This window comes from Scatophagus argus, chromosome 18, assembly GCF_020382885.2.
Source record: "Scatophagus argus isolate fScaArg1 chromosome 18, fScaArg1.pri, whole genome shotgun sequence".
In the NCBI taxonomy this organism is placed as follows: Eukaryota; Metazoa; Chordata; class Actinopteri; family Scatophagidae; genus Scatophagus; species Scatophagus argus.
In genome coordinates this window covers 13,115,430-13,137,884 of record NC_058510.1, presented here as the reverse complement: position 1 = coordinate 13,137,884, position 22,455 = coordinate 13,115,430, and the positions used below count along the sequence as shown (strand labels likewise).

The 22,455-nt window shown below is 40.7% G+C and overlaps 1 protein-coding gene across 1 annotated transcript; it reads left to right on the top strand.

Moving 5' to 3' along the window:
• Positions 1-155: 155 nt before the first annotated feature.
• Positions 156-21,426, top strand: avl9 (AVL9 homolog (S. cerevisiase)). The gene is made up of 16 exons (XM_046371571.1): positions 156-418; positions 3,152-3,272; positions 6,665-6,750; positions 7,242-7,313; positions 8,216-8,305; positions 8,391-8,457; positions 8,842-8,882; positions 8,985-9,023; positions 9,114-9,183; positions 9,838-10,328; positions 10,594-10,728; positions 10,851-11,070; positions 11,738-11,855; positions 12,319-12,372; positions 18,396-18,484; positions 19,017-21,426. The coding sequence occupies exons 1-16, from the start codon at positions 335-337 to the stop codon at positions 19,142-19,144; spliced, it is 1,905 nt and encodes a 634-aa protein (XP_046227527.1). The 5' UTR covers positions 156-334; the 3' UTR covers positions 19,145-21,426.
• Positions 21,427-22,455: the final 1,029 nt, after the last annotated feature.

Sequence of the window (22,455 nt, the reverse complement as noted above, 5' to 3'; positions counted from 1 at the left end):
AGACTGGGTTCTCGCTGGGTAAATTTGAAGTCAGTATCCGCAAAATCGCAAAATACCGTCATATACAGTACGCTGTGCTACATACGATGTACGAGTTGATGACGAAGACGGAAGTGCACATCAGTGAACACTCTCGCGCGGTTCGTCCTCTGGCTCATTGGGGCGAAGCGGAAGGGAAAGTCGTCTCCGCTGAAGCTGTGTTGTGCTCGTGCCTGCCTGCCTGTCTGTCTGCTGCGGACGACATCGATTCAGGGGGAAATCTCGCATTGTTTGCAGTGTTTACATCTGACCCCCGAGTTAGAAATATCAAAGGACTGCCGAAACATCAGGGGGAATGGAGTCTCACAGCAGAGACGAACTAAAGGGACCGGTGCTGCATATAGTGGTGGTTGGATTTCACCACAAAAAGGGCTGTCAGGTATGTGAACCTCTGCTTCATGCTAGCGTAGCTAACTGTTCGCTAGCATTTCCTTATAAAAAGGAAGATTTCCACTATATTTTATATGGTTTGACTGCTGGAGAGTTGTAGTCTACTTAACTGACGACGTCTCTCTTTTAACCCGTTTTCTGACACAGATAGCGCATATCCTGCAATCCTACAGGGGTGCTGATAATAATAATTATTCCCAGCCTGACATGCAGTGAAGTGAGGTTGGATTTGGCATCAGCTGTTGGCTCTGGGCTCTTGGTGTTATGTAACATGCGCTCTGTTGCCAGCCTGGACATCTTTTCAGTTCAGTTTATTCAACAGCAGCACTGTGTTTTTATTACAGGCTCCGGCTTACACTTACTGCTCCTGGAAACAGTATTTGTCTTTACATAGTGCAAGCGTTACCTTTCTCTTATTTATTTGTCCATCAGACACAGCTGACTGATTTAGTACCTGACTATGAACTATGAGAGGATATTTTAAGAATGACTATCGTTGCTTTAATTCAGATAAAACCAGTGTGCTGTCTTGTTGTGGTGTTGTATGCTCAGTAATTAATTCTGTGGTCTCTCTTGCAACAGAGATCTCAGTCTGATTGAGGCTTATTGAATGCTTATTGCATCAAGATTAACTAACAAACCTGCAAACTCAGTCTTTCCCAACCCTTTTGCCTTGCATCTTAAAACAAAGATGTGTTCTTTCCGCTCATTGTCAAACATTGTGTATGTCTACAAGTTCAGACAATAAGCGGTTCTTTTTTCTCAGACTTTTTCTCAGTCAATTCAGTTCAACATTATTTATTCCTGCAAGGGCAGTATGCAGCATCTCATTGCCCAGATTAACAGATATACACACAGTAGATGGACTACAAAAAAACAAACAAACAAAACAACAACCTTTGTCAGCACTTGTAAGACAAATAAATCTGAGACAGTATCTGCTGTCAAGATGTTTGGACTGCTTTTGTCCAAACTACAATGATGTGACTACTCCTTCATACTGTCTTTCTCCACAAAGTCTTGGATTGGGCTTCTTTTTGCCCACATTGAACAGAAACTTACCCACATACAACTCTCACGTCTTTGTCGTGTTGTTTCTATAAACCTGTTTTGCAAACTTTTTAACATAACTCACTGGCATATTGGCCTTTTGCCTCCTGCAAGACAATAGCAACGTTTAATAGCTGTTAATTAGTGAAAGTGGGGCTTTCACCTTAAGTGCCTCTGAGGCATCTCCTAATTATCGCCCCTTCTTCTTCAGAATTCATCAAGCTTTACAGGCAAAGCTGGCGGTTGTAAACCCAAACGCTGTGCTGTCCCTCTGTTGTCGCTGCTCTCCATCTGTCTCTGGTGCTAAAAAGATGAAGGGACTGTCTGTCTGTGGCCTGTTTGACTCGGCTCATTGGCCTTGAAAGCAGCTGCTGTTTGAGGCGAAAGATGAAAAAGACTTTTTTGATGTAAAAAAAAGAGGCAAACAGTGCACACCCTTTGTTTTGTGCCTGTTGTCTCTGGTGGTGGAGGTTATCTGATAGGGGTCAGTGATCTCCTGCTGGGTATCAGATTGGGTTCCTGACTCTTTAATCCATCTTCTCTTACAGTCTGAATGTCTCTCTTGACTCCCCTCCTCCTTTTATTCACCTGCTGCCCATCTGTTGGTCTGGCAGGAAGCTTACTGAAGAGACATGGGCGTGTTTTAATTCAGAGCATCACATGTCCAGAGTCAGTAGTAGCTCCTTGCCCTGTGGGAGTGCAGGAGTGAATCCTCAGAGAGTGAATCATTGTTGCTGCTTGTATGTGTGGGTCGTTCGTGACCAGCAGGTTTCAGGTTAATCTGGTCGGAGGCTCTTAATTGTCATCGCTGGCAGGGGGCTGGGCTTTGTGGGAGAACCACAGTTTTTTGGGCTTTGTGGAACTACAATGGAAATATAACAAATAGAATCCATATTTAAGAAAATAAAAAGAGAATCTGTCTGAATATGCATTTGGTTTTCATTATCATACAGAAAAGTTTGATGAGAAGTTGGCTCTCTTTATTGTAAAGAGATGATAAAGAAAATAATGACTTACTTAACTCAGTTATTCAACAGAAAATGTCCTGTGCTAGCAGTGCTAGTGATCAGACGGTCAGTGAGTCCAGCAGTGTCCAGCCAACCATGTGATAAGTGATGGACCAGCGATGTGCACAGAGGTGCCCAGAGGATACATCCTCCTGACCTCTCCTCTCCTCTCCTCTCCTCTCCTCTCCTCTCCTCTCCTCTGACTTCCCCTTTAGCGCCACCATGAGACTGAATTAGCACATTGTGGTTAAGGAATAAATCAGCGTCCTACTTTGTGTGTAGAGCTAATTAGCAAATGTTAGCGTGCAGTAACGCATCATCCCAAAATTGTTAACATTGTAAGCATAGCTGTTAAATATTCAGCATGCTAGAAATGGAATTCTTCCCAGTCTTAAATGTTGAATGAATTTTTTCTCTACAGCTGGAAAATCATATGGAAATAATATGAATAGTGCAGACACACTACTAGACTGAAAGATTAGCTTGTTCATATACATGGCCAGACAAAATATGAGAAAGCTTTTTTTTTTTTTTTTTACCATCAACTGTTAAATTTTGGAACAAGGGACAAAGTAAGAATAAGGCAGAGAAAGAAGAAAACAAGAAATAGTTTAGTAAGTTGGCAAAATAACGAAAGTTGCTGACTTTGACTGCTTGACCATCAGGTTGAATTCTCCTACCCGCCGTTGATGCCAGACGAGGGGCATGACAGTAACCTGCTGCCAGAGGAGTGGAAGTACCTCCCTTTCCTCGCTCTTCCGGACGGAGCGCACAACTACCAAGAAGGTACGTCAGGCCTGCACTGTGTGTGATTTAAAGTTTAAAGTGGTGGGTAAACTCGCTATACAGTATGTGGTCTGTATATACAGTATGAATGTATGATAAATTCTATTTCCTGCAGTGCTGTGCTGTTAATCCACTAAATCTGCTTAGATTTACATAACTAAGCAACAATATTGTTAGTTCATTGTGGCTTTTATGTGTATTATTTTTTGCTGGAAAATAATTGGGACATAAAGTGTGTCCAACAGCTCTGTCCTTTCCTGCCTGATCTTTGATTGATTCAAGTTCAAGTGTCTTTTCAGGGGAATATCACCTCTAATTTTTTTTTTTTTTACCTGAAAAGCATGCAGAGGAGATGATGTATTTTTCTGCTGTGATTAACGTCTGCAGGCCTCCTCTGAGGCTGCATTCAGACTGATTTGAGCCCTGCCTGAAAACAACACGGCCCTCTCATTCATTTGAAATGCAGCCACATGCACCACTGAGAAGCTGGGACGCTGTGAAAAATGTGAATAAAACAATCATTTACCGAGTGACAACATTTATATTTGTTTACTGTTTATTGCATGAAATGCTCCAGAGTCCATGTAGTAATATGTTTTATACAAGCATGAGTTTCACAAAGCGGTGAACCTCGACCCATCCTTGCTTGTAAATGACAGAGCCTTTCAGAGATGCTCCTTACATATCCAGTCATGACTCTGTCACCTGTTGCCAATGAACCTGTTTGCCCGTGGAACACATGCAGGTGCAGGTGAACTCTTCGTATTTCTTTAGTATGATTTTTAAATGTAGAAAATTCTCTTTTACTTTCAGTCTGTTGATTTCATAAAAGCAGCTGTCACGTTTGAGAGGGGAAACAGAGAAAGTAGGGCTCTGCTGACCGTGCAGTGAGACAGAACTGACCCTGTTATCTTGGCAAACTGTCCTGTGTGCTGTGGCTGCCATCATGTGACAGTGCTGTGGTTCACCACTGCTGTTCATCCTGTCCAGCAAAGACAAACAGCAGGAACTGAGTGAAAGTTCACACCCAGACTTTGAGCTACAATCATCTACACCTATCAGCAGTGTTTATGTACTGGTGTTACAGGGCAGGAGAGTTTGTGCTTGTCTGTACTTCAGCTCAGTATTTGTCTCACTAATGAGTTCATAATGGAGGTTTAGATGTTGCAACAATAAGCAACATTTTCCCAGTTCTGCATCAGCGTGAATAAAGGAGAATAGAAAATCTTAGCTTTGTTGGTGTGTTGCAGGCTGTCAGCTGATTAAAAGGCCAACGGTGATGTGGCAGACTCACTCTACACTCGGCTTTTAAGAGCAGCAATCTCACTGATGTGACTGGATGTTTGTTTACAGCGGAATAATCCCATTCTACACTGATGGATTGGCATTAGATCATATCAATGCATATGCCGTGTACTGAATAAGACGGTTTCTGTTATTGCCACTTTTGCTTGAGGTGGCTGACCTTTTAGGCTTCATTTCTCCTTGTTTGGACCCGTTTTAACTTCCTGTATCTTTTAGTAGAAAAGCTAAAGTGCATGTCTGTTTTTGACTTTGCTTTAAGGCACTTTGGGAGCCATTTTGGTCTCACAGCTTCTCATCTGTCATTTTATCTGCTTGGGGAGGTGAAGCTGGATTAAAGCCAGTTATTTCATATGAATTCAAAGCAGGTTTTAGAGTTTACTATGAAAATGTCTTTTTGTGTGTGTGCTGTTGTCCCATAATGCAATGCTCAGGGGAAGTGAAGGAACTGCCGAAGAAGGTCAACCACAGAGTGATTCATCCTTCTCAGAATGTTTCAGAGCAAACCACCATCTAAACCATATATTTTTCTATTTTCCTATCCTTCTGATTATTCTACAACCTTCATAACCATTAAATTGAACTAGATTCAAAGCTATGTCTTTTGGTCTCTTCAGTCTTTCCTTCAGCAGACTCTTCTCTCAGAATCAACTTCTGCTGTGGAAATGTGCCAGTTGAAGGCTGTATTTCTGCCATACTGCAGCTGTGGCCCCTGTCCAGATGCCCTGCTGCTGGACCCCCGGCTCTGGTTAATCTCTGACGTCCACGGTCTAACCTCTGTGACCCTGTTGCCGTCGTCTCGTCCAGAGGAGATCTTAACCGCATTAAAAAACGCTCTTCATCCTCCCCTCAGATTGAATGAATGCTGATGGTCGTGACATTTCCTTCACCGTTTATCCTGCTGAAGGAGCTTTAGGCAGTCTGTGATTTTAGCTTTGATTAGTAGGAATAGCCTGTGGAATTAAACAACCATAAATCAGTTTATTATCGCTGTCCAAATCAAAACATAAGGTTCCAGATTAGAATTGCTTTCTATTTATTTCGCTACCAACCATCACAGTGAGCAGTTAACACATGTTTTTGTTTTTGGACATTTGCATTGTTCTTTTTATTTTATTTGATTTATTTGTGTTTTGGAAAACTCTAGTATCCAGTACAGCATTTTCACAATTACCCAGAGCGTAAAGTGACACCTTCACATTTGTTTGTTTTTCCAAAGAAACATTTCAAATCTCAGCATTTTTAAAAAATTAAAAACTATTAAAACTATTACAATAATTCAAAGAACAAGCAGCAAATCCTCTGGAATCATGAAATATTTTTACATAAAATAGGGAGACCCAAATGATTATCAAGTTACCATCTAAGCAATCAACCAGTTCGGCTGTGCTGTAAATCTTAGAACAAAACATCATATTTTCTACGCTATTAGCATGTTTTGGATGTGGAAATCTGAACTTGTAAAGAATAAATAAAGCTGCTGGGATGCAAAAAGTATGATATTTCCCTCTGACATGTAGTTGAGTAGAAATAGAGTTTCCTGAAGTAAAGTACATGTACCTGACATGTGTACTTAAGTACAGCACTTGAGTAAATACACTCATTTATTTACATTCCAGCTCTGGTTGTAGTTACTCTAAACATGCAGAACAACTTGTTTTCTTCTTTAACTCAAGAAGCTTGTGGTGGAAAGATGAGGAATTTGGAATGAAAAGCTTGTAAATTGGTGGGTTAGTGTCCTCTGGAAGCTAATAGGACAGTTTTGAAGCTTTGTTGTGTTGTAAAATAATCCCTGAAGCGTCTCTCCTCTGCTGAAACTTCTCTGATGTGACTCCTCTCTTTTTGTTTCTTTTCTCCAGTAAAACCATCCTCCCTCTGAACTTTTCATACCTTACTGATGGGAGCCAGAGTAAATGGGGAATAAAACTGTACATGATGATCTTATCTAACATTCTGTTTGAGAGTAAAAATATTATTTCTGTATGTTTTTCTGTTTTGGCTGAACGACGCAGTATTTTGCATATTTTGCAGATAAAGGAAGCCTGATACTGTACATGCATATTAATAAGACTAATCTTGTTGTTTTGCAGACACTGTGTATTTTCACCTGCCGCCACTGAGTGGAGACATGAAGTGTGTCTACGGAGTTTCCTGTTATCGCCAAATAGAAGCAAAGGTCAGTCATATATCCATCTATCTATCCATCCATCCATCCATCCATATGAATTCCTTTAGAGCCATGGAGCTTTTATTTTGTTATCCCTCTCTGTAAATAATTGTATGTAGATAAATACAGGCATATTAAAATAAGAAAGGTTTAGCTTTTAGTTTGTAGTTTGTTATAAAGTAAATGTGTAGTTAATACTGAGCTCTTTCAACAGTAGATTATATCCCGGGTCATTCTCATATGGGTGTAATGTTCAGGTGGCCACATACTTTTGGCCACATAGTGTGTTCAGTGCGTGCACACACAAAGCATCACCGCATTCTTCTTCATGTGTGTTCTTGATTTGATTTGAAGCAAAGAGACAAGATGTCTCAGGACATCAGCGTGAGGTTTTCATGAGCGATGAGTCACACAGTGGCCTCACAATATTTGTGGTCTTATATATACACAGTGTGTGGCGTACAAAAGTACATACCTTAATGTTTTTAATCCCTCTTCAGGCTCTAAAGGTCCGACAGGCTGATGTTACCAGGGAAACTGTTCAGAAAAGCGTCTGCGTCCTCAGTCGAGTGGTGAGTCAGTCATTATTTTATAACATACTAATAAGATTTCAGTCTCATGCTGGAAGTAATGAATTCAAGGGTCAGCCACTGGGCTGTGAAATGACTTTACAGTGATCATGTGAACTTGGAAGAAGGAAAATATGTTTAAATCTGCACGTGTGCATCCTCTAATGTTCTCCTGTCTCTCAGAAATGATAAAAGAATCATGTCGCTCTGACTGCAGCCTCTAATGTAATCGTATGTGATACTGGATGAGGCATTAGGGGTTCTGAATTGAACGTCACTGAAGAAAGTGTCCACACATTTTAGCTGGTTCCCCTCACTGGTACTACGATCTGGTATCACTTACTAAAACATTTGGAAAAGAGAGTTGGCATCGTTTGTAATCCTTGTGAAATTAGTGGGTTGTTTATGCTTTTACAGTTTGAAACAAGCTGCTTTAGTTGACAAAGTAGAGATGCTGAATGGGATGAGAGTTTAAAGCCATCATCAAAGTGCTTCTGTGGCTTCTCAAAGCAATTAATTGAATGGAGTAGAAGTACAAAGTAGCATAAAAAACACTCAAGTAAAGTACAAGCTGGTCTGTTGATTCTCTTCAGAAAGTTCCTCATCTGCCCCCACAGTAGTACTATTTCTGAATGCATTTTATACATGTAGGAAATGTCTTATTTTCCGAAGAGAAGCTGTGTGAGCACAGTGCTGAAAATCTCATCACGTCATTTCCTGGTGGAAGCAAGATAAAGCATGTCGTTTGGCATGGCGGGGGGAGACATGACAGGAGACATGACTGATTTGCTTGTGAGGAGAAATCAGCTGCTAGCTTGGGTCATACTTTAATGACTCAGATATAAACACACACACACACACACACGTGAGATGCCGCTGCTGACCGTGTCTGTGTTGACTTCCAGCCTCTCTATGGTCTGCTTCAAGCAAAACTACAGCTGATCACGCACGCCTACTTTGAGGAGAAGGACTTCTCTCAGATCTCTATTTTAAAGGTGAGAATGTGAAGCGCACTGTTGGTGTTTGGCCTTTACTGTTGTCCCTTCCACTTACCGCCTGTTTCCTCCTCCCACCCTGCAGGAACTGTACGACCACATGAACGGATCTCTGAGGGGTTCGTCTCTTGAGGGATCGCAGGTTTATCTTGGTCGGTTAAACTTGGATTTTAAACTTGTTTTTTAAGAAAACCTTCAACAGATTTGACATACACACAAATAATGGTGTACATTTTAAACCACAACAGTATTTGGTGAAGACAAACAGTTGCAAATGTGTAATTTTGCATAACAACGCATTGGTGCATCTCGTATGAGTAGAACTTTGAACTCTGTTGTCTGTAAAGGAGTAAAACGGTTCAACAGAAATGAAAGAGTAATTGGTTTGACTTGTTTTGTTTTGCCAGAGATGCAGAACATATTGTGGTCTTGTCAGGCCCATGACCATGTGACTGAGGTCAACTGCACAAAAAGCTTCCTGTGTTTTATATGTGAGGGTAGAAATCCTCATGTATTGCTCTGTTTTCTCTCCTCAGGGTTGTCGCCAAGAGATTTAATACTGCACTTTCGACACAAGGTAGAATATTACTGATTGAACGATAATGTTTATGCTGGTTGTGTAATAGTCGCTTAGCTTTTGTTTGAAATGTCAATAATGCCTTTCATTTTACCTTTATAGGTTCTCATTCTCTTCAAGCTTATTCTGCTGGAGAAGAAGGTACAATTACAAACACACCTGTTCTCCTTTGTAGCAAGTCAAAATGTCACTAGATGTCTTTTTTGTTCATTTGTTTCTTGATGTTTGCAGGTGCTGTTCTATGTGTCACCTGTAAACAGACTGGTGGGAGCTCTGATGACAGTGTTATCACTGTTTCCAGGTCAGCAACAATAACTTTCCTGTTGCACTTCAATTAGACCCTCGTAGGCGTAGTTGTTTTTTTTTCTAATCTGTGCATATGAAATAAAGTCTATTAGATTAAATCCAGGTCCAGACAAGCTTAAAAGTCAGAAAAATTATTTATCTAAATATTTATAAAACATACATCCACTGAGTAGTGTGGCTTCACCAGCATGCATAAATATAAATAATCTTAAACCAAAATCTTATGTGACATTTTGGGAAAAGGGAAAGACTTTTGAAGGCAGATGAAAGGTAAATGAAAACATGCTGAAAACAGTAGCACAGTAGTAGAATGTAACATAAGCGCAATCAGAGAAGATGTGTAGAATTAGCCACTGATGTCAGTTATACAGCAGTTTCAGTTTTACACTGAGCGAGGGTGTATTTTATTGCTTATGAATTACACTTTTCATTTGTACGAGAAAGAATGTGTTCTGTCCTCTAAAGACATCATTTTAAGATCTGGAAGAATCAGGAAATGTAGAAACGGCACAAGATGACCCACAGAAAACTAGTAGACGGCAAAAGGCTAAACGGATTATTGATAAAGTGATTAAAATAAATAAGTGATAAAGGGGACTGGAATGAAATCAAATGGCACTGATATTTGCCTTTGATCTGACTGAGGCAGGTATGATGGAGCATGGCCTGGTGGACTCATCCCATTACAGGCCCAAGAGCAGCGTGTCGGAGGATGTGAGTCTTGTGGAGAGTGTTTCGGGAGCCGAGGAGTTCGTCTCTGTGTCCGTCACCGACATTGCCAACACCACGCTGGAACCGGAGGGGGAGGAGACCACCCAGCCTGCTGCAGATTCACTGTCCTCTGGGAACAGCACGGAGGGGGACAACCACCTCCTCAAACCCCCGTCACGCACCTCCCCAGAGTCCTCCGAAAGTGACTGGGAGACTCTGGACCCCAGTGTGTTAGAAGAAAGTTGTCCTAAAGAGGTGGCAGAGGTGAAAGACATGGGTTCAGACCTACCGGATGCCTTCGACTCCAAACCGGGCACACCAATCACTGTGCAGCCACAAGCCGCCAGTGGACAGGGAGGGGTCGTCCAGGGTCTGGTGTCTGGTCTGGAGGAGGATCAGTATGGCCTGCCGCTCCCCATCTTCACAAAGGTAACACTCAGATTCAGGCTGGAAATGTTAATTCAGATGTTTCACCTGAAATCAAACTGGAGCAACAGTTGAGAATCAGGTTATTTCAAATAGCAGAGAACCGATTTCACACTGAAACTCTTCATGTGCTACTCTGGACGTTTATTCACACTTTAGGAGACACAGCTCATAAAAGATCAATATTAATTTGTGAATAACTGATGATATCACTCACACAGCATCTCCTTTGTCTTCAGTGTGTGTGACTTTTGCCTTTTGTTTTCAGGGTTACCTGTGTCTGCCCTACATGGCCCTGCAGCAGCATCACCTTCTGTCAGACGTGACTGTGCGTGGCTTCGTTGCAGGGGCGACGAACATCCTCTTCCGCCAGCAGAGGCACCTCAGTGATGCAATTGTTGACGTAAGTCCTGTGTGGATAAAATGTATTTATTAAGTTGTTGAATTTAAATATTGTGCGGTTAAATTTAATCTTGAAGACCAAGTTTCTCAAGTTAAATACTGTTCATGTGTTTTGTGTCATAGGTGGAAGAAGCTGTAATCCAGATCCAGGACCCAGAGCTCCGGAAGATCCTGAGCCTGACGACGGCAGACCTGCGTTTCGCAGACTACCTGGTCAAACACGTGACAGAGAACCGTGATGATGTTTTCCTGGACGGGACGGGCTGGGAGGGTGGAGATGAGTGGATCAGAGCCCAGTTCACCCTCTACCTCCACTCCTTACTGTCTTCTGCATTACAGCAAGGTGGAAAGACTCATACTGTCACTGATTTATTCTTTTGATATGTAATTCCATCGCCTGCTTATTCATTTAATTTGGTCCCTTTTTCCCTCCTCATACTTCTTTATTATAGGGCTGTTTTAATTACTCGCTTAATAAGAGGTTAGTTTAAAACCAGTATCTGCAGGCTATAAAAATGTCTGCATTAAGTCTTTAAATATATTTGACCTAAGTTTAAGTATTACATTGTTTGAATTACAGCCTCATTTGTTTTTAAAAAGGTGTTCACATTTAAAGGTCCCGTGTTTAGGATTTAGGGAGATCTATTGGCAGAAATGGGATATAATAATTATGTTTTCATAGTTCTATTTTTATTAGTGGACGATCAGCTGAAACTAAGGATTGTTGTGTAAGCATTGTAAAAGCTTTAATGTAGTTTTTAAAAATATGCAGCTTACGTACTTTCTCATTCATGCTAAGATGAGTTGATTCTGTATTAGAGCCTGTTGCCTTCAGATGCAGACTCTTAATAATCGCAGCTGTAACCATTGCATCATGCACAGTGACCATCACACATAATTGACTTTGTAGAGAAAATGACAGTAAATCCAGTTATGCTGTTAATCGTGTTCACTGACTCTTTGCTTCTCTCTCTCTCTCTTGTTTTTTTTCTTGTGTTGTCTCCATTCAGATAACGAGAGGCTGCTGGCTGATTACGGCGTGCCGTTCATCTCAGCCTGGAAGATCACCCACAACTACCGGGTGTGGTACAGCAACAAGCACCCTGCCATGGCCGCCATCACCCCAGGGTAGGAGGACAGGAGGGACACTGACCTCCGACTGAAAAAAAAATCTTCATTTTTTTTGACAAAAGATCACAAGTCTGTCAGTGCAGACAGACAACCAATTAGCATCTCTAGATGCTGCATTCACATGTAAAGATTCTGCTGCTTTCCTGAAAGGAGGAAACACAGATCTCTTCTGACTGAACAATTAGAGAGCTAAAAACAATATTTGCTCCTCAGCATTCTGCTCACTCACTCAAGATTTTGAACTCTCAAATTGCTTGATTTACTTTAGACCTTAATAAGGCCGAGTAGCGTGTATATCTTTTATATGATCAGTATGATCAATTTGGCTGACAGTGAAGAGCAACAATTTTCATCACCCAAAGTGTAATATTTGCCATAGTTGTTATTTTGTTACAGTCTTCCTTTTTTTCTGTGCTGTATATGATTTATAAGTGATCTCTGCGTTTCTTCTCTGTTGTAGTCACCCGTTCCAGGGCCAGTACAGTGTTGCTGATGTGAAATTACGACTCTCACAGTGAGTATTCTTTCATTCCTCTGCTGTGTTTGCTCTCGTTTTTTTATCTTCTGGTCTTTACATTTCATTGCATGCAATTTGTATTATTCGCCTTTGCGGAAATCAGTCTTTGACTACACTTCAGCAGCATAAAATACTACAACTGTGAGACCCAGAACATCACAAACAGCAGCATGTGAGACAAAAACAAGAGCCAAAACAAGGCGGACACGCAGCAGAGCTGTGACTAATTTAATTTTCTTTCGACCTTTATTGTATCAGATAACTTGCTGTGTCATGCTCACCAAAACATGCATGTTGCTGCACTCTTGTGGTGACAAAATGCCAGTAAACATGACACCTCTGCAGTAAAACAAAATGTTTTGCTCTGTTTAAGTGTCCCACTCCTTTAATACAATGTGAAAGGCTACACCTCTAAATGAGTGTTAAATCCAGTCCTTTAAATTCTGGTAATTCTGGTAGCTCTTGCTCTGTATGCTGTCGGACACCTGACTGTGCTTTTACTTTGAAGGAGGTGGCAGTGAACAGCTTCAGTGTGTTTGGACGGTGTGTCCTGTTGATTTGTGGATGCTAAGTACTGATTTGAGAGCAAGAATAGAAGAAGCTTTCTAAGGGCAAAACATTTTGTCCTCCCCTTGATGCTGTTTGGGCTCGGTAATACCATTAACAATTAATGAGTCAGCCAATCAGTTAAATTGTTTTTACCTTGCTCCTGTATTAATTATTTTTAGACCACTAATGATTATATTTCCAAATGTTGTCATGCTCAGTTCACTGTAACACTCAGCTGTGAATGCCTGATGAACACTATATGTTACAGAGAGCAGCAGGCAGTGTGTGACTACGTGTTGTGTAGGTGGGTGTGTAAAGCAGCTTTCTGGAATCAGGTTTAAGGTGGGGGTGGGTGGTTTGGTTGTGATGGGCCAACGAGGGTCTCATATCAGCTGAAGTCATGAATTATGAGCCAGTTTCATTCTCAAAAACAGAGCTGGAGACTTCTTCAGCTTCAGCTCCGGTTTCACTCCAGGAGAGCGTGGATGAAAGGCGACTCCATCCACAGCTGGAGCGCTACATCTAATGTTACGTGTCGGACACATGCACACACACACACACACACACACACAATGTTGAGTGTGTCTAGATCCTTAACTTGGCCTTTCAGCGGGGACACATGCAGATCTGCTTGGCTGTGATACTCTGAGCTCTCACTTTACCTTCAGGTGTTTGGTGACACGACCGCTATGAACTTTGTCGTAAATTCTCGGCAAACAAACACACGGGAAAAAACACACTGCAGAGAAAACTTAGTCTGGGTCTAAGTTTAATTTGTCTGTACAACATTTAAATGAGGAATTAAAAAAAATGAATGAATTATAAGATTAAAATATTAACATGGCTCACTTTTATATTTAAAAAAGTGAGCCATGTTAAGGTGAAAAAGGACCAAAAAACTTAAATAAAAAGAAATGAGTTACAATGTATCCTTCATGTTGGTATGTTTAGAATTTGTGACAAGGAAAGGAAGGACGGAAAAAAAGTTATGTTATGGGCTTATGCAGCAATTACTTATCATTACATAACATTGATAATCATGAATATAATTCAGGGTTTAACGGTGAGGTAACCATGCAGAACCTGATCCCAACTGTTTCAGTTTGGTGTTTTGTTTAGAACTGAATTGATTAGTTTATTGAGAGAAAATAAATAGATAAATAATTGACTGTATGTTCTCATTCTCAAATTTGCTGTTTTTCTCAGTCCTCTGTGACAGGAAAACAAATGTCATGTGATTTTGGACAGTTAGTTTATTAAAAATAAACACGAATTCACATCAGTTGCCCACTTGTGCACATGCATACTCAAAACCTCTCAAACAGTTCACCTATAGGACGTTGCGGTTGCTCTGTGGCGGACACAACTTTGTGGACAAATGATCCAATAGCTGTGGGAAATGGTGACTTTTTTGACCTACCTTTTATAAATCATGCAAATAATCGATTAATTAAGAAACAAAAAGGAAACAAACTTGCAATTAATTAATGAACTGCAGATCAGCTGACACAGTTTGTAATCCAACTGTAGATCCTGCACTTGTTAAATATCAATTGATGCCTTGAGAGGATTTAAAGTGTGGTATCCAGGTTGGAACAACTTGAGTTGCTGTGTTAATGGAGCGTGAGGGATGTAAAGTGGCACGACTGGACCTCACTGCACTTTAAAACTCTGGATATAGTCGGCATGGTGGTGTTTGGGGGCGATGAGGGGTTGCATGCAGGAAGTTTGGCACTCGGCCATCAGAGCCTCTCAGGAATAAACACGTCTCATTTCCGTCCTCAGCTTTGTGTCAGAGGAGGGGATTCAGTCGGCCTGGAAAAAGATTGTGTGTGTTTGTGTGTGTGTGTTTTTCCCGCATGTGTTCCCTCAGCGGAGAGGTGAGGGCTAGATACTAGATACATAGCTCAGCCTCTTCAGTCATCCAGAACATCGGAGACCAGTGTTTATTGACTGCTGAAATCTTCAAGCCTCGCAGGCTTACATCTCTAAAGGATGTTGAAATCTTTCTACTGAAGATAGCATGCTAACCAGCTAGTCCCAGCCTTTCCTGTCTCATAATACCACTTTATGCCTCTAGTGGAGACAGTCTTGATAGCCTTCCCGTACTTTCACTGTGAGATGTATACAAGAGCAAGTTTTTTAAAGTTTCACAACCATCTTGATTTATCGTTTCAGGATCGCCTCTGGTTTGGTTGAAATAATTCTTCAGTTTGATGTGAAAATATTTCAGCTTTGCATGCCTTTTTGCTCGCTCACCTGCTGCTTCGCCTCCTCTCTGTGTCTACCGTACCTGCTCACAGTCCAGTCAGCTGTGGGGCTGCTTTCTCCATGGTGATCCAGTTGTCATTTTCTTTAAGCAAGGTCCCTTAGTTTTTTTCCTTAGTTTTAAATTGTGAGCAGGAAACACTTGAAAAATCAACAAGCTTTACAGGTGACACTTTCCAATTGACCTCAGACATACAGTATGTTTGGCACTTCTATACTGCAGCTTCATGTTGCATACCAGCCAGCATGCAGTATGCACTTAAGCCAGTATGTTGAGTTTACCTTCTGGACATCATACCATCCGGTCCCTTATTTAGCTCTATTCCATCCACTGAGATTTGCTGCATGTTTACACTGTTTTTTTTTTCTTTCGTTTTTTTCCTTTTGTGCCCATCAGTCTGGATTCTGTGCCCAGAGCACAGTCTTGTTGCCTCTCATTCATCAGGCAGAGCAAAACTATTCCTGCATTGGTAACCATATTCTTATTTTGCTGCAACTTGGGGCTGGATGATGGGGGGAAACTGGGCCTAGTGGGACAGATGGTGACTAGTTTGATGTATCCCTCTTGTCAGGGTGCTGGCTGAGAAAGTAGCAGAGGAAAGCAGAGTTCATCCTGTCTTCTCAGCCCATCAACCTTTGTCCCACTGCTGCCACTGCGCCACCTCCCATCTATTTATACTCCTCTGGAAAAAAATAAAAACTACGCCTTACGCACGACTTCCTTGTGAATATGCCGCATCGCGTGTGCAACCTTTTCATGTGTCCCTGTCATCAGTGTTGGACAAAGAGCAGCCGGTGGCAGTAAAGATGTTCTCAGAAAACAGAATCATTTGATGAGCTACGTGGCTGCAGGCGGACACTCGCTGTTAGAGGATCTTTCTTTATTGTCAGGGTACCACACAATGCTGCCTCAGGAGCTGTTTGTTCAGCCAGCAGGATGGAGAGTAAGCGTGTCCACTGGGCTCGTCTCTGAGCTAACAGTGTGCACAGTGGCTCAGGGGAAACACTGTTTTCTGTTACCATGAAATTGTCAGGTGGAAAGTTTTTATATGATCATTTTACCACAATGTTTCCATTATTCCCCTCAACAGTTTCAAAGTTATTAACATTTTTTCCATGCTAGAGTATGTTACTGTTTCTAGATAGATCTGGAAGTCTTTTGCATAATTTTGTGCACATTTTCTGTGCAATTTAGATGTGTTTTGGAAGCTTTTAGATCTTGAGTTGGAGTTAGGCCAGTTCTGTTATCTTTGCTTTTAATTTGCTTTACTAATGCAAATAAAACAAAGTGACACCTGGGGGGTTTAACCTGACTCACAAAAATATGCTAAGCCTCAGCACTGCTGGGGATGCACATCTCTCTTAATTTGAAAATAAAAAGAAAAGGAAGTTGGCACAACAAGGACACATTGCTAGTGGACGTGCAGCCGTGGAGCTGCTGGATCATTGATCCTAGCGACCGCAGCTTGTTTGGTGATCCACTTGGTGTCCCATGAGTGACGGCGCCACAGGACGTGAGTCTGACTCCAAGAACACACAGAGAAAGTGAGTCTTGGTTCCAGTTCGCGCTCTCCAGGCTTGTTGTGCACAGTGTGGTGTCATGTTGATGCTGTAGTCAGATAAGCCATCTGTATGTGGTTTGCAGGAATGACAGCAGTTATGGTGACACCACACACACACACACATATGTGCATGCGTCTCACTTTCTCTTTGGTTTTAGGTTTCACACACAGACCTACAGTATGTGCTTAAGACCTCCTTTCCTGAATCCTGAATCTGACAGTTGCTACTATTTACTTCTGTCACTGAATAACCAGGAAGGACAAAGCATCACATTAAAGCTGAAGTCAGCAATCCTCACTTTGTGCTCGAATCGCTTTTCTCTCTTGAGTTGCAAACCATTCTGATTGACTTTTCATTATAAATGTCTATTTTATTATTATATTATTTAATGTCTATTATTATTATTATTATTTATCATTTAATTTTGTTACATTGTTTCTTTTTTTAATGATTCTACATTCAATTTTTCTTTTCTGTGTCTTGTAATACATACTGTATTGCATGTATTTGAAAGTCATTTTGATAGTCAAGTTTTGCAGAATAGACTTTATTGTCATTGTACATGGTACAATGAAATTGAGGGGGGTGCTCCCACAGAGCCACCGTACACCACAAAAAAATAATTTAAAGCAACAAATAGCAAAAACAACATAACAGAAAACAAAGGCAGAAACGCCACAGGACATCTCTGGCAACAAGAGGAAATGCATACCAAAAACTGTAAACAAATAGTGCAGTATGAGATGAAATATATATACATATGAATATAAAATGTGCACAGGTTAGAGAAATATATGGATAAATTAAGGCTATGGACATACAGTAAGACACTGTAAACATTGTGAGAACTGTAAGGTGCTGAAGGAGGCAGGAGGGGGGTAGGTTTGTGGTTGTTGTTCAGGACTGTTGGGGTGAGGGTGTTATGGGAGTCCATTCGTGTGTGAGTGTGTATGCGTGTGAAAGGAACAGCAATAGTGTATTGACCAGAAACCTGCAACAGCAAATGATTCACATTTTGAACACGGAGCCTGTTTTTTCTTTACATTACCACATAAACACACTCCGACTGTGTGTGATTAATCTGTTCTCTGTTGTGATCATCACACGTAAGCAGCTCCTACAGGGATCTGCTGTGTAGTAAAATCCACAGCGACAGGGTTTATTTTCAGATGAAATAATTGGCTCATTAGAGGGTGTGAAGGCACAGGGTGGCAGCTGTTAACGTATATCCACGTCGTCTTTTTAACAATGCTGCCGTTTGTCCTGATGATGAAGTCAGATTCCTGCTGAATGTCAGGTCAGCCGGGATCCACGAGAAAGGTTGCGTGTTGGACTCGCACCAGGTTAAGATAAAGCCCGGCGGGGCCGTATTTAGCTGTCCATTTGCAGTGAAACATAGCCCTCTCATTTCCGCTCTCAGGCTTCGATCATCAGAAACCCCACCTGTGACTGCTGCTCAGCCTCTGCTGTTACATAATCCCTTCTAACAGGTTGGCGCAACATTTAGCAATGGCACTTTTGTGTAGTTTGTTTCCTGGAAAGGAGGAAGAATTCCTACAGTGTCACACCCCGGGGATGGGGAGGTGAGAGGAATGCGTGCACGTATGGTTTGGGAACCTTTTGTTTTGTTCTCTCTGCAGCTCGGTGCAGAACAGCGAGAGAGGGAAGAAGATTGGAAACGCCATGATCACCACCAGTCGCAGTGTGGTCCAGACTGGGAAGGTTGTAGGTAAGAAAGCTCAGAAAATAATCCGAGTCTAATCGAAATAAGACACACTCAATCTGATGACGCCTTATAAATAAGCGTAAAGGTATCTTCAGAGTGTCACTACACTACTGTAGAGTGTGAGTGATAAAAATCTTGCCAGAAGTTTGTATTACTCCAGAATCTTAAATCACACATTGGATTCCTGCCACTCACGCTCCTGCTAACCTGCTACTTCTTCTGTTTACTCAAAATCACTTCCCGTGTGCCAAACAGTTCTCTACAAGTTAAAGGTCCAGTTCCAGTATTTTCAGTTCCTTACATTTTTCTACAAAATCAGTTTATTAAAGGAAAAGAAGCCAGTGTCCTCAAATGGCAAATGTTACAGCAGTAGACTAACTCCATCCAAATGAAGCAGTCTACAATTGGAAAAGCTGTGATATCAGTTAGATACTTTCTGGTAAAAGGCAGTAAGACAGAAACCCATTGATTTGTAAATGTCTTGAACTACCTGCTTCGCAAGTAAAGAGTCTCTGTTCTCCACCTCTGCTCTCAGGTCAGTCAGTGGGCGGAGCATTGACCAGCGCCAAGTCAGCCATGTCCTCCTGGTTCTCCACATTGGCACAGCCTGCAGCTGTAAGCACACCAGCCAGATCAGAGCCTGCCACAGAGGTCAAACCCTGAAACCAAACCCAGCAGTCCTTTGTCTCTGACTGTCTCCTCATCCTCTGATCTTCTGGCTACTGTGAAGCCTGATGATCAGTGGAGTGAGAGCTGCTTTTACGCAGGATGTGAGCAGAAAACAGGTCATCCTCAGAATCAAGGAGTTTGAAGTCTGAACTATAAAACCTGGAATGCCACTCTGGACAGCAAGGCAGTGCTACTGTCATACTAACTGTACAGCCCATATCCACTGTGAGGCAGAGACTGCCAGTGCTATTGATCAAAACCTAGAAATTTCAGCGGACGGCATCCTGTCTGACCATCTGCTTGTCATTGCTGCAATTTGTATTGCTGGATGCTTTTACTGTGAGACACTAAAGATGTTGTTTTTGGATTTGAGGTGTTCACTCTTTGCTGCGTATTTCTAGAGTTTGTCTATATAGCTGACTATTCTGCTGAGAAAAAAATAACTCTGTCACAGGACTTGAAAGAACAGCATGAGCTGTGGAATCTTGAACATGTCAGCATTTTAGATTTTACATTCAGTCTGGCTCATATTCAGTGATGTGTCTCCACTGACATTGTGTCATGGTAATAGCTTGAATTCCTCTGTGAGCTGTAATTGTGTAGAAATAAGTCTTGGCTGTAACTAACCATCACTTTCATTACTGATTAATTAATCATTTTCATTTTTTTTTAAATTAGTCTAAAACATGTCAGAAAATAGTTAAAAATGCCCCTCTCAATTCCCCATCAAAGGAATCCCCAAAACTGACAAAATGCAGTGAAAGGTTATCAGACACATCAAATATATGATAGAATATATCAATAAAAATACTGTTTGCTAAATAATTTCAATGGGATATTAACAATGATATAAAGCTTCATGACTTTTCTTTAACCAATCATTTCATTAAGAATAAAGCAAAAGCTTTTTTTGAATCTTGCAACTCTTCTTTTTTTTGGTCTGATAAACTTATTACATTTTGTCAGTTTCAGGACTCCATAGACATCAGATTATGAGTTTTTTGAGGCCAAGAGTGCAAACCCCCAAGATATTACATTTAGACTGGCAATAGACAGTTTTTTGTTTTTGCTTTTATGTATTATTATGAAGCAACAGTAACGGCACAATGTAATGGCTATAGAAAAATGACAGCATCTGCTTTTACATTGGCTACCTATAAACCTCAATTTCACTATGCAATTCTGTCTGCCACCAGACCTAAAACCTCCCAGGAGCCTGGATCACCAGTCAGGCTCCATTATAGACTGAATGAATAAAGTCTCACTTTTGTCATGGCCTTGTTGGTAGCCGCTGCTCTGAGGAAAACGGAAGGCGATCCAGATGTCTTTTTTGACAGCGGCGCCAATAATACCAGTTGGAAACACATTCATCTTGATAAATGACCCGACTGAATAATCTACAGTTGATTATTTGACTAATTACAGTTCTAGACTACAACATAATTACAACATTTGAATGCTGTGATTACAATGACCACAATGTACTTAAATCCCTGTGTTCCTAAATCTGATTTCGTGATGAAAACTTTCCTTAACTATGAAGAAACCTGCACGCAGCTGTGTGTTTGACAGGGTGTTATTAACCCCAACCCAGGCCTTTTTGTACTTTGCTGTCAATATATATATATATATATATTTGGAGAACTATATTTAGCAAAATCAAGGATATATTGAAGTCCTGTATCTTATTTATTTGTTGTGTATAAACTTGTAATCCGAGATATCCATGTTTTGTCATGACAACACTGGAACGAGTCCTGATCTGGACTTGTGGACCACTGTGTGTACTTACACAAAGCATCCATTATATTCTATTTATGTGACTCTTAATCTTGTATAACTGTAATTTTGAGGTGCTTACAGGATCTTTCCCTTCCTTTCTACAAACACAGGTATTTGACAACAGTTGGATTAAAAGTGGTCCAGTTAGCATGCTCTGTCCAGTCCAGTCTTTGTAACGAGTGTCATCCTTCTGTCTTTAAAACTAAGTCTGTTGTTTGATTCAACCCTTCTTTGGCCATTGACTCATTTCTGGAATTTTCTTTTGATTTCTGGAGCAAGTTGAAGAAAATATCGGCTGTTAAAAGCTGCTTATTGTGTTCGTTTTTTTTATCCTTTGATATATTTTAATTTTGTATTTAAAAGATATGAATGTATTGTAAACTAAAATTCACAGAATATTTTCTTGACAGATGCTTTTAATGTATTTGAGAGGTGATACTATACTATATTGCTGTATTAAAAAAAAGTTGAAAATACACAGAAGTCTTTTATTTTTTAATAGACTACACAGGAATTCTTTTCTTTTATCCCTCTGGGGTTTATGTGTGGGTACAAATGTAGGTCAGCCAAACAAAGTGGTGGAGTGTGTGTGGGTTCGCAGAAGCGGTTGTTGCTGTTGTGGTGGTAGCACATGGCTGGACAAAAACTGGACACTAATGTGCTGTCCAACAACAATTCAGCAGCAGCATCACGTGGATGCGTGAACTAGACGAACTCAGCCTGGGGCCAGCATGTATTCACACAAAGTAATCCTGACTGACAGCCAGTATAGATGGACTGAGCGGCTGGGCGAGGACTGTTTTCATCATTAATTCATATGCTGATTTTAATTTATTTTAATTATTCATTTATCAGTTCTTTAACTGACATTGCTGTTCTTCTGTCCGATGAAAAGGCCATGAAGTACTCAATTCATAATGACGCAAACAGGAAAAAAAACAATCAAGTTTTATTTGGCAAATCTCGCTTTCCTTTAATTCCTAATAAACTGGAAAAACTCTTTGAACACTAGTGTCAACATGTTCAGATGTAAAACCAGAGTCTAATTTGTGTCTGTGGTAACACAGCTCTACTTACCTCATATTTTAAAGTCAAGTCACAAATCAGTTTGTGACTGGGTCATATGGAGTCTCCATGTCTTCAGAGTAGTGAGGATGTCTGAAAAGCACAGATGACATTTATGACTTGCAAAAAGAGTTTTTGGAAAAAAAGTTATCAAAAAAACTGTACATGTGGCTGTTAAGTTTCCATCTTCTTCATTGCCCAAATAAGCCTGTGATTGTTGACTTTTCTTTCATTGAAAACCTAATTTTCTGTTCATGTCAACTCACCTTCAACAAAAACATTCAAAAATAGTAACATTTGGACAGTAATGAGGTTCTAAATGCAATTCTGCATTCTAACCCTAATCTATCTGAACAAATCCAAATCCCTAATTACTGTTATCTTGTTTAATTATTTCAGAACTACAGACTGTATAAATGAATTTAAAACTGAAAAAAACAATGCTGGTAAACTCAGCA

Excerpts from the sequence above, each read along its gene's own strand:
- avl9 (XM_046371571.1), top strand. The coding sequence starts at position 335 with ATGGAGTCTCACAGCAGAGACGAACTAAAGGGACCGGTGCTGCATATA. Across the intron at positions 9,024-9,113 it reads TTATTCTGCTGGAGAAGAAG|GTGCTGTTCTATGTGTCACC; the intron begins GTACAATTACAA and ends TGATGTTTGCAG. Across the intron at positions 11,856-12,318 it reads ATGGCCGCCATCACCCCAGG|TCACCCGTTCCAGGGCCAGT; the intron begins GTAGGAGGACAG and ends TCTCTGTTGTAG.